The 18,269-nt window shown below is 33.8% G+C and overlaps 1 protein-coding gene across 6 annotated transcripts in view; it reads left to right on the top strand.

Moving 5' to 3' along the window:
* Rbp6 (RNA-binding protein 6) overlaps positions 1–18,269 on the top strand; it is a 1,483,108-nt gene that overhangs the window by 1,077,314 nt on the left and 387,525 nt on the right. For all 6 annotated transcript variants that reach the window (XM_074170375.1, XM_074170376.1, XM_074170377.1 and 3 more), the window contains one exon: positions 5,321–5,413. In XM_074170375.1, the coding sequence (XP_074026476.1) occupies positions 5,321–5,413 (93 nt within the window). The remainder of the gene's footprint in view (positions 1–5,320; positions 5,414–18,269) is intronic.

Raw genomic sequence — 18,269 nt, 5'->3', positions numbered from 1 at the left:
TTCTTTTATTTGAATTTCCTTTGTTTAACTTAATTTTTAATATTTTCATATTTACATTTTTGTATTTAGAAGTTATTACCAGCTGAAGTTATAAAGTAATTAGTAAATAATGAATAAATAGATATGACACTTAATTTATTTGTTATTTTCAGCTACTCATTTTAATTTTCAATTTTATTTGCAATTAATGCAATTCTTGGAATTGCAGTCTGCGTTTGATGGGTTGGTTTTCGTGAGGCTGCTATCGATGGTGTTTCCAGATCTGAAGCAGGTTCTGATGTTGTAGTTGGACCCAATTCTACTTATCCTTTCCGACAATCCTCTGATGTAGGAAATTGCAAGCACTGGTTGTGACTGACGGCCTCTGTTTCTTGCGTGCCTCTTGCTGTCTTCTAGACAAAGTCTCTTCCACCATCACTTTAGACTGAGAGTAACCTTTCCGTTGAAGATTTTTTTGATGAGGTCAACTCCCGCCAAACGGTCATCTTCAGCTAAAGCGGTGAAGCGATGAGAGAGAAGTGGGGATAGGCCAAAGCGTTGGAATGACATATAAAAGTCATCTTTTGGAGGAACAGCTGAGCCATCACCCGATGATGATTGTGGATACTAACAATCGAAATGTGAAATGATTTGGCTTGAAATCCTTTGATTTTTATTTCATTTCAATTGTTCAATTTTTAATTTTTTGCTTTATTTTAATTTTATTTCAATTTCATTTCAGGTTTTTTTGTCTAATATAATTGTTATTCTCGGCTATTCATTGTTTTTTTTCAGGGATTTCAAATCATATCATATAAGACAATGGAAGTCCGAACTAATCGAATAAACAACAACGACTGTCAAATCTGTCAGTTGTTGCTGGGTCTTTGAAATATAATCTTCATCCCCGCAGACAACGCACACACCACTAATGTGCCTGCCGCAGTAGCAGACAAAACGTTCGGTACAAGATCCATTCGAGCATGGTCTGTGAGACCGAATTTTGTTTGTCTGTAATCGTTATTCCGACCGTGAAATCCTATGTTTTTATTTAACATTTATTTGTTTGATATTTCTAACTTCTTACCAAAAATTGATTGTATATTTTGCAATCGTAGGTAAAGTTCCATAAATAAATTTCAATAAATTAAATCTCATTCAAATGAAACCATATTATTAGGCACAAAAACAAAATGAAAATTAATCAATTGAGTTAGAAGAGTAGAAACGTGATTCTTCCATTGAAAAACTATAATTACATAATGTATGATATGAAATCAAATATTCCAAAAGGATAAAATTGTTGTAAAATTATTTATCCCACTCTCAACAGGGATTTATGCATGAGGAGCGATCACAGAGCGATGCTAATGTACTGTAAAACAGATACTTGTAGGTTCTTATCTCTATCGGATCCAGGTATGCACAAATTTCAATCGCCCGGAACCCTTATCTCGAACAGGATGTAGCCCAGCTTACGGAAACTCTAACGCTTGATATATTCGAGGGACTGATTGGAAATTGAATTAGGAGATAACGGCTTCAAAACGATTTTTCAAATATAATTGAAATTCAGTTGCTCAACTTTTGTGTGTTATCTATTTCCATTCAATGGAACCTTATTAATACGGGATCAATGAGTGGTTGTGAAGGATTTTATGCTTTGAATTTCTTTATTTTAAAATATGAGAAAATCATTTTTAGAGTTCTATACTTCTGCTATAAAAAAATGGACTTGTAAAAACGAAAGAAACCGTAATTCATCTTCTTTTTTGATAGTTTCTCATGTACCAAAGAAGTAACAGGAATACACTTCACTGTGTCGCTGCTTTGGATTCAAGAATGCGTTACTGACGTTACTGCGTTACTACCAATTATTGCACGATTGTACCGCCACAGCTACCTCTATAAATGCTTATCAGGTATCTTCCATGCATATCTGTCAAATATCCGTATTCAGTGTTTCATAACCCAGCGAAATGCTGTTTATTATTATCTCTACATCCCAATGCACCCAATAATATGAATATCTTATCTCAACGAGCTCACAACAATAACGCAGATATTAAGTATTCAATTAGATTTATCTTTCCGTGTTTATCAGCTTGTTCCAGCAAGATATCTCCGTCTTAGTATTTCGTACTGGAGAAATGCCGAAATTGCACCATTTCATAAACATATGAATAACTAAGTTCTTGTGGATAAATTAGGGTTACAGTTCAGAAGGATGAGTTTGGGTGTGATGGGGATAGTTTACACTCAATTGCTTAGATTAGTATGGTAGCCAAATTATTCAGAGTATAATATTATTTTGATGATTGATAGGTGCGCAAAGTCTCGTGTGGACTAAATCTCATTGGAATTCTGGGAGAGGTTTTTGATATTTTGGTGAGAACCAGAATCAACTAGAAGATATTTGTTCCATGTCGTTATCTTTAGGAATATACAGACATGCCGAGAAAAATGAAGTCGAGGGTTAAAGTGGACACTTTACAAAAATCAAATTTATCACTTTTGAGAGGGCATTTAATATAAAGAAAATTCTGTTTCCTACTTTGATTAGTAAATGCATTAGAAGGGGCAGATATTTTTATTATTACATTAAATAGTTGAAGAAATGAAACTTTATACGTTGAAGTGATTTTAGATGTGACAACATTAAAAGCGAATGTTAAATCATAAATTTTTGCCCAGCCACCCATTCAAATATTTTCTCTACCAGTGATGCCTCAGTTTGGTTTCGTTACAAAAATAAATATAGTTACAAGTCATCTAGTCTTGCCTTGAATTAACATAACATTTGTGAATGTACCATTTTTGTAGATGATCAGGACCCAACGTCACTTCCCTCTACGAAAATGTTCCTTCATTCAATAACTTAGAAATTTTTAATTTACAACTACTATTCTTTTATTTTTATACGCTGCCACTGAATTCAGGTTTTTCCCAGCCGCCCTGATTTGATTCTAAATTCGTAAATAATGTAATTGATATTTGAATAAGGTATTGAATTTACTCACGGGGTGAAAACGATATAATATAACAAACAATGTTCTTTGTAACTTCCATGGAAATATCATAATTTGACACTTCAAAAATTATTTAAAATACTCGTATATTATATGTTTCCCAGAATATGATTTTGCATTATCTTCTAAAAAGAAAAATCATAAGGTGAAAGAAACTAAATATTTAACTTTTTCGTGATATCAGTTGAACATTAACTGCCACATTCTCTTAATACATATATTGTTTACTTTTTCTGTGAATATTAGGATTCATGTTTTTCAGAGGGCGTCATTTTCAGATCATATTTGATAAGTTCATTATAGAAGAACAAATAGGCTGGCCGCATTTTCGACACTCACTGTTGGGATCTCTGAAACCGTTAGGTATATAATCAGTTGAATGAAGAAAAAGTTGAGTATACCAATGGCCAATAAAACAAAATAGAAACGATATAAATGTCATATTATATTATAAGTTCTCAAGATTTGTGATGATACTTTTTGTTGTTTTCGAGGACTATGTTTTTGAAAATGTCGAAAGAATATATTATATACTTTTCAAAATTTTATAAAATCCACATCATTTCCTTGCATTTTCAATATGAAGTTTCGTCTTTTCGGGAATCTAATCAAAATCATTTTCACTTCATCTGACCCACCTCTGGAAAATGTTTCGTGAAGATTACGGATACACCACATTCTTGAGAAATAGTTGTTTCTGCTGGTAGATATTTACTTGAAAATTATTGGACATATCTATGGAAACTATCATTTCTACCTAGTATCTTGGTACTAAATTCTCTTGAACTTGTTATCATGGGCTTTATGTTTTTAAAAATCATCTTAACATCATTAAATGACATATCACACTTATGAGCAATAATTTGCTTTTATATTTCCGTATTTAATGGTTCACGGGTTTATTTTGAATAGGCTTCTTGTATGTCTTCCTCAATCAAGTTCCTTTAAATTTCTTTGAAATATCAAAAGAATTGTTTCTTTCTTTCTGGATACTGATTCATATAATCCTGGTTTGTTTCACAGAATTGCTTTGGTTTCTTAAATACAAATCCCTACTGATATAATAAATGCGAATGTAAGTTTGTTTGTTACGGTTTCACGCGAAAACTACTCAACCGATCATCATGAAATTTTGTACACATGTTCTTGAAGGTATTAGAGTAACACTCTTACACCCTACTAATATTATAAATGCGAATGTAAGTTTGTTTGTTACGGTATCACGCGAAAACTACTCAACCGATCATCATGAAATTTTGTACACATGTTCTTGGAGGTATTAGAAGTAACATAGGATACTTTTTATTAAAAAAATATTTTTTATGTAAGATAAAAAAAATTGTCAAGAAATCTCAAAATGTAGCTACTTTAACGTCATCTAGCATTCCAGTATTGAAGTTCCAACCTTTCGTACCGTAATACCGTGACACTGTATTATTCACAGTCACGACATCCCTATCCCTACTAATATTATAAATGCTATTGTAAGTTTGTTTGCTACAATTTCACGCGAAAACCACTCAACTAATCATCATGAAATTTTGTACACATGTTCTTGGAATAATTAGAAGTAACATAGGATACTTTTTATTGAAAAAAACAATTATTTTTTATGTAAAATAAAAAGTAATTTTTCAAAAAAATCTCAAAATCTAGCTACTTAAACATCATCTAGCATTCCAGTAATGAAGTTCCAACCCTTTGTACCGTAATACCATCGCACTGTATTATTCACAGTCCCGACATTCCTATCCCTACTAATATTATAAATGCGAAGGTAAGTCTGTTTGTTACGGTTTCACGCGAAAACTACTCAACTGATCATCATGGAATTTTAGATAGTCACTATCCATTTTGGTGAATGAAATCAAGTAGCCACAAAACCGATTCTTCTTTATGAGAAATGTGAAAGATGATAATTATTCTAGATGGATGATTATTTCTACTTTAAAATGGTACAATTAATGTCTGGAATTTATGTAACGAAACATTTGTATTATTCATTCGGTTTTTCAATACTCAAATATATTTCGTTATTTTGAAAATTATGTTCCTCGGTGCGAAAGGAACGAAAGAATACTTTTCAAAATGTTTCATATCTCTTTGAAATTCTATAGAATATTTTGTTTTCCCTATGTCGTTCAATTGTGATAATTTGTACAGACAACTTTTTCTTCAATTAATCGTTCAAGTATTTGTTAACAGTTAACGAGATCTAAGTGGTGAGCATAAAAAGAGCCACTCTGTATTTCGGAATATATTTTAGCCATAGCAATATTTCTATGATTAATATATTTTAATCTCTGTTCCAGATGGTAACCCGGACGAAAAAAATATTCGTAGGCGGTCTATCTGCACCCACAACACTAGAAGACGTAAAAAGTTACTTCGAGCAATTTGGACCGGTAAGTAATTAAAATTAATTGTAAAGCGGTAGAGACAAAAAGGCAAAAATGGAAAGCGGCAGCAAGTACAAAAACAGACTCACAAACTGCCGCTTTCGTACCTTGAGCCAGCGTTTCCGGATAATTATTCAACGTTTATTAAAAATTAATTTGACCACGGCTCTTACATAAATCAGTGTTTACTTTGGAAAACTTCGTAAAAGGGTAATCCGCACATTTTCATGCTGTTCACGTATGGAAAATCGTCTAGTTACAACTTCGGTTGCATTGAAGATAAATGAGAATTAAATTTGAATGAAACAATTTTTCAATGGGCAATATTCAGATGGCGTGTTTTTCATTGCTGCTTCGTTTCACAGTTGATTTTCCATGAGTTTTTTCATTTATCATAAATTTCGCTTTGATCTCATGAATGAAGATTTATTGTTAGATTTAGTTAGATTAAATAAAAAAAACATATTTGCGACATTGTTTAATGATATTGATTATTAATGCAACATAAATGAAATTAGATGGTTATCTAAAAATGTTCGTATGAATTCCACCAACACGCTAGAGTTGAAAGATTGTGCAATATTTTTTTTGATTGCGGCTTTGGATATGTAAAGATACTGTAAAAATTTGTCATATGTGAGGTAGTAATTGAAATTTTTCCAAAAAATCAAATAAACTTGAATGACTTCGAATTTGTGTATGAATTTAAAAAAAAAGTCTGAATAAAGTTAGGTACTTTATACAAATTCAAAATTTTTTAACCTGCTCTGTATTCTGTTTGATTTGAAGTCATACTGAGTGCATCTATAATATGATTATCGAACATAACTATGTTTTAGCAGTATTTATATTGTGATTGTGCAATTAATACAAAATCGTATTTGTCTCAAACTCAATGGAACATTCCATACAATCCCACTTATCTTACATAACAGTTACGATATATTTGCCATAAGCTGATTTGTGGAACAGTTGGATTGTTTGACTTTTGAAAAATATTTTTCAGCACTAATTAAATATAATTCCGTTAGACAATGTTCGGTTTCTTTGGAACTTCATGTGTATAGTTTCCGGTTCATTTTTTAATTTATTTTCAACATATTATTCTTCACTGTTTGAAATAACTTCACAGCGTATTCATTAACAAATGTCAATGCCAACCCTCAACAAATGCAAACTATGTTGAAATAATTTAGAAATTGGTCAAAAACTCCAGTAATTCAAAGAATCAGTAGATAAAAACCAGATTCATAAATCAAGGCGTGTTTTTGAAACGGCTCGGCATCACGCACATTGACTGATACATCGAAGGGTACAAGTACTAAGTAGCACAAACAATCCATAACTTATGGTGCTAATGATGCTACTGCCTCGACCATTCACTCCTGCAAGAGATGGATGAGGGTGGATAGGCAGAAATAAATGACACTGCTGGAGCGGGATTGTTTTACACGCTATGTTGTCAAATGTCCCTTTCCTGGTAGAAAGTAAGTGGAAAAAAGGTTTCTCTACAGAACCGACAAATTCTATCGAGTACTTACCTAAGATCACAAAGTAAATTTAATTTTATAACGTCGCAGAGGGTATTAATATGAATCGAGCGACGTACTGAAAACTAGAAAGTTTGTATGTACCTGCCAACTTTGGATATGATTCAGCGTAATTGGTTTCGTGAGTCAAAACTAAATATTTGGAGTTGACTGTCCCAAAATATTTTTATTGACTTGGGTCAAATTCAAATCAGTATGGACGAAGCTACTGAGTTAGCGAAAAATGTTGGGATATATTTCTCAAATAAAGTTTGTAGAAATCAAATCGTAAGGTGTAGTTTATGAAAACAAAGAAAAGAAGTTCGACGATTATTCAATCGAGCTAAAGAATCAGCTAACTGGGAGTACCTAGTTAGAGTACCTAGTTTTAGGTACTCTAACGACATACAACAAGGAAATTGAAAAAGCAGAACGGTATTCTTGGAGGAATTTTTGTGAGAGTATCTCTGATTCACATCGCAGCACAAGAATGCAAAATATTCTCTCTAGAGAGCCGATTGCTGAAATTGGGTCGCTTAAACAACCCGATGGAACATTTACGACCTCCAGTAAATAAACTATTTCATAGACAGCCACTTTCCTGGAAATCTGACTCTTGATAACAACAGATCTCTCATTTTCGAGGGCGCTAAACGCCCAAAAAAGAACGATTCGGAGATCGTCAAGAAGGTTATCACTGCATCGGTAGTTGAATGGGCTATCAAGTCGTTTCAGCTCTTCAAATCTTCTGAAGAGTTGAGAGGATACTGGATGGACACATCAGGAGGGTAGCATTATATGCTTCTCCCTGAAGTACCACCAGTATGCTTATCAAACCGGCAAATCGACAGATTTAGCACTAAACAACCTTGTAGAGAAAATTTCCCAATCCCTTGACAACAAGGAGATTGCGGTTGCTATATTTCTCGATATTAAAGGAGCATTTGACAATGCACTACCTAAATCTATAGGATCGTCTCTGGCTAGGAAAGGTATAGAATCGACCATAACTGGGTGGATCTACGCTAAGCTGGTAAAGAGAACTGCAACGAGGACTCTCCAAGGCGAGACCATTAGGTTCATTGTCACCAGTGGCTGCCCTCAAGGTAGGGTACTATCTCTCCTTCTGTGATCGCTCATGATGGATAGTCTGCTTGATGCCCTCGATAGAAGAAAAGTAGATCTGCAAGCTTATGCGGATGAGTTTGTCATCTTGGTAAGGTCCACGTAGTATCCTCCAAAGCACGGTGGACGTTGTTCACAGTTGGTGCCTGAGGAAGCAGATGTCTGTCATCCCTAGCAAAACTGTAATAATCCTCTTCACCGGAAGGAGAAAATTGGACAATCTAACGCCACTTCTTCTCAATGGTAAGGTCATTTCATTTGGAACGGAGATGAAATATTTTGGCATTGTCTTTGATAAAAAACTCACTTTATTTAGAAAAAAATGTACACAAAGCCAGACTGTTCCTATGGACATGTCGAGGGATCTGTGGTAAAACTTGGGGTTCAGGTTCCAAACAAATCCATTGAATTTACTTGATGATTGTCAGATCAATGTTCACTTACGGTGCAATTGCCTGGTGGCCGAAGGCTTTACAGAAAACGGTACATGCGAAATTATCTGGCTCACAAAGACAGGCTTGTCTGGCCACCGGTGGTGTCATCAGTAACACACGGCCATGGATATCCTTCTAGATCTACCCCCTCTCCACATTCTTCTGAAGAGAGAAGCTAGATTGTTTTTGGAAATGTCATTTATATTACAATCCAATAACAGCCTTAATGAAAAATCACCTCAGTGAATCTGTCTTTCTATCAGACATTGACAAAAATTTACATAATTGCCAAACCAATAATAATTCAGGTTTTTCATTAATATAATTCATAACATTTTAAATATTTTCTCTTTTTTAACAAATTTTCAACCTCCCTATGGCAGGGTTTTACTATCATTCAACAACACTTGTTCAATAAATTAACATATTTGATTCTTGGGTTTTCTCATTGAGTTAGTTATGGAACAGCAGATGTCTCTGATTTGACTTGCACCATAATAGTTCTCTTTTGTTCCATAGTTTTATCATCGACAAACTAACAAACTTTTTCAAACTGAATCACATGACAGCTGTCATTGTCACTTGTTTTTTGTCTCTCTCTCTTTGTTTTTGAACTACATGGCTATTACCGGTAATCCATAATTTTAAAACAAAAAACGATTTTCAATAAATGTTAATTAAGTATTCTTCTTTGTATCCAGTGAGGAGTCAACCTCTTTTAATGTACTGACTTGTTCATTGTATTGACATGTTCCAATTGTTTGAATGTAATATTTTTTTCGACACGGCCAACCTCACTAACAGTAAGTTCGAGACCTTCAATAATAATTTTTATATTGTATCACCATCATACAAATTTTGTAGCTTTTCCTTGAAGATGATAATTAAATCTATCGAAATATTGGAATAATAAGAGTACACTTCTGTTCTGCCAAAGATATTTTCCAATCTCATGACCAAGATATTTTCCAATCTCATGACCATGCGCAATCATCCTCTTTTACACAAACACAGGTTCACGTCTCCACTTCAACACGCCATCGCCATTAACAGGTGAAATAAAAATCAAAACAAGATCACTCTGACAGAAAAAACAAATATAAGAAATTAAATTGAAAAAGTCCTCGACCGAGGACGAAACGTCTTTATATACATCAAAAAGGAAAAACTTTCATTTAACAAGAATCCATTCCAGTTTCTCATTTTTTATCAAAACTTTCTAAAAGGTTTTTTTGTCAACATCTGTGAAAGAAATGAAACATAATTATTCCCTGGATATTTTTCACCTGATCATGTGCAGCCGTTTTTGTAGTTCATTCGTTTGCTTTTTATTGGTATAGTAAATATTTTTTCCGATGTGCGTTTTTTCAGCTAAATTTAGATTCGTGTTAAAGATTTTCTCCCATAAAATTATAATTATCAGTGAAACTCCTCAACAGTTTAGCTGTGAAGAAGAATTTGAAACATTCGAATGTTGAGTTTCATGAGATTCAGATAACTGATCAACACGAAACGTGATTATTCCACACGTATTATGTACATACAAAATATGGAATGAATTCGATATTTCATAGTAGAGTAGCTTGTTAGTTTAAAAACACCACGAATCTACAGAACTTGATATTTCTTTTGAAAAAATATCCGCTATCACAATTGTGACTTAAACTTCCATATAGGTACTGTACTTTTTGTTTACGACTTCATTTTAGCATACTTTGTATTATTCCTGTTATAAATGTTGTTGAATTAACGTTATCATTATTATTTCTGCTTTGATAATTATTCATTTCAAATAATGGTGGACGAGCGGGTTTGATGTCGTCGAGTAGAACTACATTTTTATCAAGACTCGTTGCTCCGATCGACTTTCCACATGAGTACTTTTATTCATAAAATTGTCCAAGTAACCTTATTTTGTTGAAAAATATTGAAAAATATCTGTTATTTCAAAGTTTTGGGGTGTGGACCATCGGGGGTAGTCCGTTCCTGACTTTGTAGCAAAACAACTGACTCCTGCATGAAAGCTCATCGACGGAATTCATTTGTTTAGTCAATTACCAAAATTTGGATGATTTTGAATATTCACTTGAAAAGTTATCAAAGAAAAACATTTTTCATTTTGTAACTTCGAGGGCCCGTAACTTGGTTACGAAGACTTTTAGGAAAAAAAGTTATATGAAGTACTGGTGATATTTTGACCCCATCTATACATTCCCGAGAGGAAAAGAGGAAGTCCAGGGACACCCTGTATATTCCCAAAAATTACGGTCTCTCGCGCGCGTTCCGCTGACCAAGTTAGCGTCCTCAGCAGATCATTATGAATAAATTTTACCACTGTATTAGTGTTTTTATATGCTAGTTGCCTACCTGCTACCTGTTAGTAGTACTTACTATTGTTACCTACTACCTGTTATTGTTCCTATACTAAACTACCTGTCTTTTCAAATACCTCTAATTTGTTGTGTAGTTTCTGTATGTCAGTGACTATCTCTTACATTTTTCCTCTAATATTCATCTGTTTTCTATTTGAAATTATTACGTATAAAACCAAACAAAGGGCTGTTCGAATTGGTAGGACCTCTGTCGCTATTCATAGAACTCATTCCACTTTTTTCGATTTCCAAGCTTTTAAAGACATCCAAAAACCTGTTGTTATGAACCGGTCTCAACAATTTTCAACATTTCTCACTTATTCTATGATTGTTCTGTATTGCATGTTGAACGACACTACTTTTCACCGGTCTCTATGAAACCGAACATTCGAGACATGTTCCTTGTAGCGAGCTAATGTAGTCCGTTTGTTTTGACCAACATATTCATTATCACAATCCTTGCAGCTTATTTCGTAAAACCCAGACTCTTCTTTTTCCAACTTCTTGTCTTTTGAACTGCCCAACACTTGTTGAAGTGTGGGACGGTAGCCTGGTGGACTGACGTGGGTGGTTTTTCACTCACTCAATCAACCGCTGTGTGAACCGGTAGTTCGAACCGTAAGGCCGAACGATCGATTTCTACTTCCTATCGTTCATTAACAGTTTACTTTCAAATTTGAAAGCTACTCTTACATTAATTTTTTTGAATGCTCCAATTCGAGGTCATATGGAAGCACTATGAATTTTGAATCTTTCTCTTTTCGAAACATTACGAAAATATTCCCTAAACTTTTGTTTTCTAATAAATTTATCCATTATGTTTCATGTCGTTGCTTTCAGCCATCTCCTCAACAACTTGTTTCTAACTTTCATACCTTTCTTTGCTTAAGGAAAATGTGAGAAGTCTATGAACGAGAAATTGTATTTCGTGTAAAAAGAATACGAGCACATAAAACGGTAGAACGTTAGAAACTTTACAATAAACAATTAAACTATCGCACGGTAGTAATACTCATCAATGAGCCTTTTTCCTGAGAATAGTACAGCGAACGTGTCACGAGAGGCAGCACTAGTAGTAGGGACAAACATAAACTATTCACATGTAAAACAGTGTTATTTACGTAATATTAATTTATTATTTAAAAATATAAATCTGATAGAAAAAATTATTTTGTGCTAGTATATTGCCAACAAAGCATGGCTCTTTTGCGAATTGTACGTCGGATAATCGATATCCGGAAGAAAACGTATTTTTTATACAATTTATAAAACCTCATATTAACGAGGTTAGATGTAAGAAATGGATACATACTTCGAGAAGAGTGGATTTAATAGTGCAAAAAATAAATAGATATTCATATGTATGCTCTAAACATGAAATGAATAGTAAATTTTTCATAGTTGATGAGATATAACCTCAATCGTTTATCAAATTATACCAATTTATTACATTTAATTAAATTTATGTCATTACCATCTACATTTGATTCATATTTCACTGGGAAATAAATCTGAAATTCATTATGTTTTTAAATTTCTTTTATTACAGTTTGAATCTACCGCTACTCTTTTACTAGAGTATATATACTAACCTGTCTATTAATTCACTTTTTTTTCCAGATACTTTCAAATTACGGCATGCAAGCCAAGTTTTAATGTTACAACATTTTAATCCTTTACAGTTGCAAATTTTAGTTTAGCTCCAGGAATATCTTCTTCTGTTAAAAACATTATTTTTTAATTGTAATTTACCATGTGTTTATATGAGGATCAGGCAGTGTTTGTCCCTACCGAACTACTAGCGCTGCTAGTGAGTGATTTTTCGTACTTCACGAAAAAGGTTCATTGGCAAATTTGGACTTCGACTCACGTTTATTCAGCTATCTCTCCCAGATGTACCGAATTCAAGCCATTATGTAAACGTAAACTGTTTTTTGTTTGAAGGTGATTGACAATGTTTAATGCTGAATTTCATTAGTTTGGACTTCCATTGTCTGATATTATATAAAATGATTATAAATCCCTGAAAGAACTAATAAAAAAGAAAAATTAAAACAAAATATCTGAAAATAACAATTGTATCAAGCAAGATACCATGAAATGAAATAACAGTGAAATAAAATACAAGTCAAAATTAATAAAACAATGAAACAAAAAATAAAATTTAAAATTAAGAGATTCCAAGCCCAGTTACTTCACGACGTTTCGTGAAATAACACAATCGTCTTCGGGTGATGACTGGACTAATTCCTCCGAGAGATGACTATTTATAAAATTTTCGGGACTTTCACTCATCTCCGCTTTTGTTTTTCCGCTTCACCGGTTTAGCGGTAGATGACCGTTTGACGGGAGTTGGCCCTTTTTCGCTTGATTATGGGTTTTCAGATTGTAAGCATGATGGTAACACAATTAAATTTTTCAAGAGTGTAACTTCTTGAGGATTGTTTGAGTTTGTAAAAAGGGCTTGATGGAAATGGGCTTGTGCATTGTAAAAGTAACCAAATTATTCAAGGTAACTCATTCGAGCTGCAAAATAGATTTTTGGCGAAAACGGTTCATCAAATTTACGTTTTTCATACACCGGTGTAAAGAGGCTTCCAAAACCTTCCAAATAAAATATCACTCAACCCCTCTGCCCTATTCAAGTTTGAGGGGTTGAGGATACCCCTATTAGGGGATTGCTCGTTCAAGCCTTAAATATACTTCAAAAGATATCCCCCAAATAAAATAATTCGACGTGTTTCGGGAAATTTTTCAAGTCACTATGGAATAAGAAATAGCGGGGTGGCTCGTCTGAGATGGAACTCCCTCTATACATGAATACAATACTAATTCATCAACTAGAAACACCTGAAGAGAGTAAACAAAAAAAACAAAATAAATGAAACCATTTAGGAGAGTCAAGCAAAAAATTAGGTGAAAAACTTGTGTGCAGCAAGCTAGGAGAGTATGAAAAAAACCATAAGTCAGATGTAGAGCTGACAAGTAAAAACATAGTTCAGGTGTATTAAAAAAAAACATAATTCATCTGAATTACAGTAGTAGTAATAAGCTCACATGATAGAGTAACTTTCAAGTTAGGCTCATGTATTTTGACTAGAGTGTAAAAGTTTCTCAACATGGTTCTTAACTTGACTAATAGGCTCATAATAAATGTCGAGATTTTCACAGAGTTGATTGTAGAGTTTGCTCATTGCAATAACTGGTGACTCGAGTAATTTGTTTGTCCTAGAATTTGCTAGACGAAAAGTCAGTTTATTCGTGGAACATGGAAGTTGAAGTGGGAGAGTAGTTCAGGACAGTCAGTCAGATTATTCACTAGTTTATAAATGAAAATTATAGGATAGTAGGTTCTTCGGTTTTGAAGGGATAATAGATTAAATTCATTCAGTAGTATTCTGTTGTCGATGCCTTGTTCAGGGTAAGCTCCTTCTAGCTTGTAAATAATATATTTCATGAAGCCTCTTTGTATAGACTTGATTTTGTTTATGTGGATGTATTATATGGGTGGCCATATAAGGCAGGCATATTCCAGCCGTGATTTGACGTATGCATTGAAAAGAGTTAAAAAACTGTCTCTGCTACGAAAGTTCTCACAGTTACGATAGATGAACCCTAGCATCCGTCATAGTGAATGGGTCAAATGTGACACCAAGATCCCTTTTATGAGTGCTTATTTGAAGAGGTGTGTTATTTATCATCATGAGAAATAATATTATGTTTTATGGTGTATTTTGAGTATTTACATTTGTTTGTGTTGAGGGGAAGATTATTTTTGGTACACCAAAGGAACAGAAAGTTAAGGTCTTTTTGTAAGATTAGGACTTGTGACGTCTATAATCTAATACGAATAGGATGCGTTCAATTAAGGTTTAAGAGTTGAGAGTCGAATCCATATTGGTGAAGTTTATTGTTTCAAAGCTTGAATACTGATTTGTTGCCAGTGTTGTAAATTTTTCAACTAATTCAGACCTGTTTTTACTGTAAAGTGATGGTATATGGTAACTCTCATAAGTTCAATGAGAATCATATTATTATTATTATAAATATTCTTTATTCCTCACACGGTTTATCAGGTCGATACAAAAGTGAGATATGAAAAGCTAGCTAGTGTCTGCTGAATTAGTAAAGCACTTCAACTTCCCCAACACCGCAAATAATTAAAACATCGCCTTAGCTCCCTCGATCTTCTCGGGAGCCACTTTATATATTTCTGTCTGTATGTCGCGACAGAAACAAAGCGCGATAGGGTATTGTGGACAACCCAGTGTGAAGGGCTCCATTTTTTCTATGAAAAGAGTGAAGGGCCACTTCAAACAACGCGCGTGACGTGGCATGGTTTTATGGCAGCCTCTCTACACGCTGCTCTCAACTCGAGTTCCGGAGATCTGGTTACTAGGATGCGTCATGCATCCAATTATTTTTCGATATGATACGGGTTCGTCAAGATCTGTTTTTTCTTAGAGAAATGGCATTGTTCATAATAACAGTCTACTCCCGTATATGGTTATATTCAATGTGATATAATATTTTTGGTTGGCTATCAGTGTCAACCTGTCTAAGGATCTGAACAATTTAATTTCAGGTAGATATTTACACCATTGATTTAATCAGTGGAAGACTTGGCGGAAACCAACCTCCTACATGAATCAATAAAAATATTATAGGATAGCCAAAGTTAATTCAGCACTTGGGTCTTACCGAGTAAACTTACAAAAAAAATCCTGAATAGGAATACTAAGAAATTTTCCTGTCATTGCTTTTAGATTTTATTGAATACCTGAACTGCCAAAAGGGTATCAAACTTCAGACAAAATTCACTAGGATTGTACTATTCCATTTATACTTTCTTCGAAAGATGTTACCAAACAATATTGTTAGACTACAGTAAGGATAACCTACGTTGTCTAACAGGCCTACTTACAAGACACTGTCATCTGTGTCATCATAAGAAGAGACTTGAATTGATGAAAGATTACGCGTACCATCTCTTTTCAGGAGTTGATGAATCAGTAGAGCATACACTTTGTGCATACCCCGCCGCGAACTGAATCAGATTTTTAGTTCCTGGAATGGTTACTCTCACCATCTGACCTAAGAAACAGACGCAAACAAAACTGATCGACTTAGTTGAGAAGATGAAATTATTTTTTTGAGTGTGATACAAAATAAACCATTGCCAGTTGTAATGAAGACTCGAATATACTCATTAACTTTGGACCTACCTACTGTACTTTTTGTAGATGACGATAAATGAGAAGTAATACGCCAATAGATGCAGTGAATGTATACAGAATTCCAATTCAGACAACATTTTCAATATAATTTTGAACTAGACCAATATTGTTTTTCATGGAAGAAAAGCAAGCGTTTACCAAATATGTCTTTTTCAAAATAGCTGAACTCTGATGAAAATGGTATCCCTGTCAAGTAGACCCTTCAAGTAAGACAAATTCTATGATTCAATTGAAACCCTGAATATAAGGAATGTTATACCTCACTTTGGAAATATAAGTTTTTCAAAGGAAAACAGTAAAATGGTCCCATGAGTTACAAAATGCATAATATAATATAAGATAAAGTGAATACAAATGTAAGAAATTTATTACCAACTATTTTGCCACGCAGGACGGTATTTATAGTAAAATAAGATGTTTACATAGTCTGAAAATAGAACAAAGAGAATAAAGAATCTTTGTGTTGTCGTTTTAAGAACAGCGTATTGCCGGACGTCGATTCAGCGAAGTCAGCATTGGTATTGATCTAGTTTATCTATGTCACCTCAGCTATGAATAGAGAATGTCAATAAATAACGTGTAACAACTTTCTTCATAACTGAAAAGTTGGTGCGATGTGGCAACTTTTTATGACGGAATGGAATGAAAATTATTGAATGTATTACATTGCGTTGAGGTCGATTTCCTCTTTCTCTGAAATATCGTCTCCAAGACTAGGTTTTCGTCTTGGGAAAATACTGGCTTTGGTTTTCAGCGACTTGAAAGGTCTGGGTGCTGGTAACGGAGGGTAGCTTGAATCTTCAATAGCTGTTTTTTTTCTGCGCCTTCTTCTGCATTTACAGAAAATGTACAAAATTATCAATACAATAATGAGCGTGACTGTAAAATAGGTACACCATAAAATTTGTTTGGTTACTTAGGGTTGATTTATCAAATCGTCAAGAGTTTTTGAATAAGAATCCAATTTATACTTGGCAATATCCAAATCGTCGACATTTGAGTCGCTTAGTTTCGGGTCCAGCGGCTCCAGCTTCGGGAGGTTCGATTTGTCCGGGATTTCGTTAAAACAATCGTATGAGATTGAAACTGAACGGGATCCATACAAAACAATTGACAATTTTGAAAATCTGGAATCCGCTTGTATTTTCGTGATTCCGATGAATGCACACACTCGGTTTCGAGGGTCACTACTGCATTTTTGTTGATTAATTCCTATTTCAGGTTCTTTCCGAGACAGTACACAGTCACTTGTAATAGTTCGAAAAATATTACAAGACATAAATTTGATTCAACTTTATGCACTTTGTAGCTTTGATTGAAGAAAAAAGACCTCTGACAGTTCATTGCAATGTTTCTTTTAATCCTGAAGATTTGGGTTTCACAAATTGAGTTTTGGTCAATTGGATACGCGAACATATCGTAGCACAATTCAGTTCTGTGCATTAACGGTTTACAAGCACTCATGTCTGTAATTGGTACGAACGTCAAATATAATCATCGTCTTTCACGATATACTGTTGGAAGATTGACAGTATATGATGCAATCTTGTTCTGTTGTGAAATATCGGAATAAGAAAAAGGTGTTATAAGGAATACATTTGAGGTTCTATTAGTGTGATTTTGAGTACGAAAACCAAGTTGGATTTGGTTTGAAATGCTTCAAGCTCTATGATTTGAACAAGTTTCTTCAATTTTGGCGAAAGTGGAAGGTTATTCCTCCTTAAATTTTGAGATATTTCTAACAATTCATTCACCAAGTATTCAGGTGTTACTGTTGAAAAATGAATGATATTTAATCAAACAAATATAATCTGAAACGTCATCCATACTTTCATGTAGATATTGAAAGCTTTTCATGAGTTGTTTCAAATTTCTATGAATTTTATTTATGCTTTCACTTGACTCATCTTGTCATTCAATTTCATTATTGATTTTCCAATTACTTTTATATCTTCGTTGAACGTTTGTTCATCGACTTGTAGTTTTTTTATAGCTGTGTTGAAATTTTGAATAATAGAGTCTTTACTTCAGATCGGAATTCACTCATACTGTGACCACTTATTCCAGTTGTGTCGATTGATGCATGGAGTATTTTGAAGTTGTTCTCAGAAGCTTCTTTCAATTGAGAGATGTTTTAGTTTTTGTTTACTAATAACGTCTATTTG

The sequence above is a fragment of the Leptinotarsa decemlineata genome, unplaced genomic scaffold (assembly GCF_025532065.1).
Source record: "Leptinotarsa decemlineata unplaced genomic scaffold, Ldec_3_MD MMD2_P_RNA_scaffold_9, whole genome shotgun sequence".
NCBI lineage: Eukaryota > Metazoa > Arthropoda > Insecta > Coleoptera > Chrysomelidae > Leptinotarsa > Leptinotarsa decemlineata.
The sequence above is the reverse complement of the archived record's forward strand: the minus strand, read 5'-3'. Positions and strand labels throughout refer to the sequence as shown.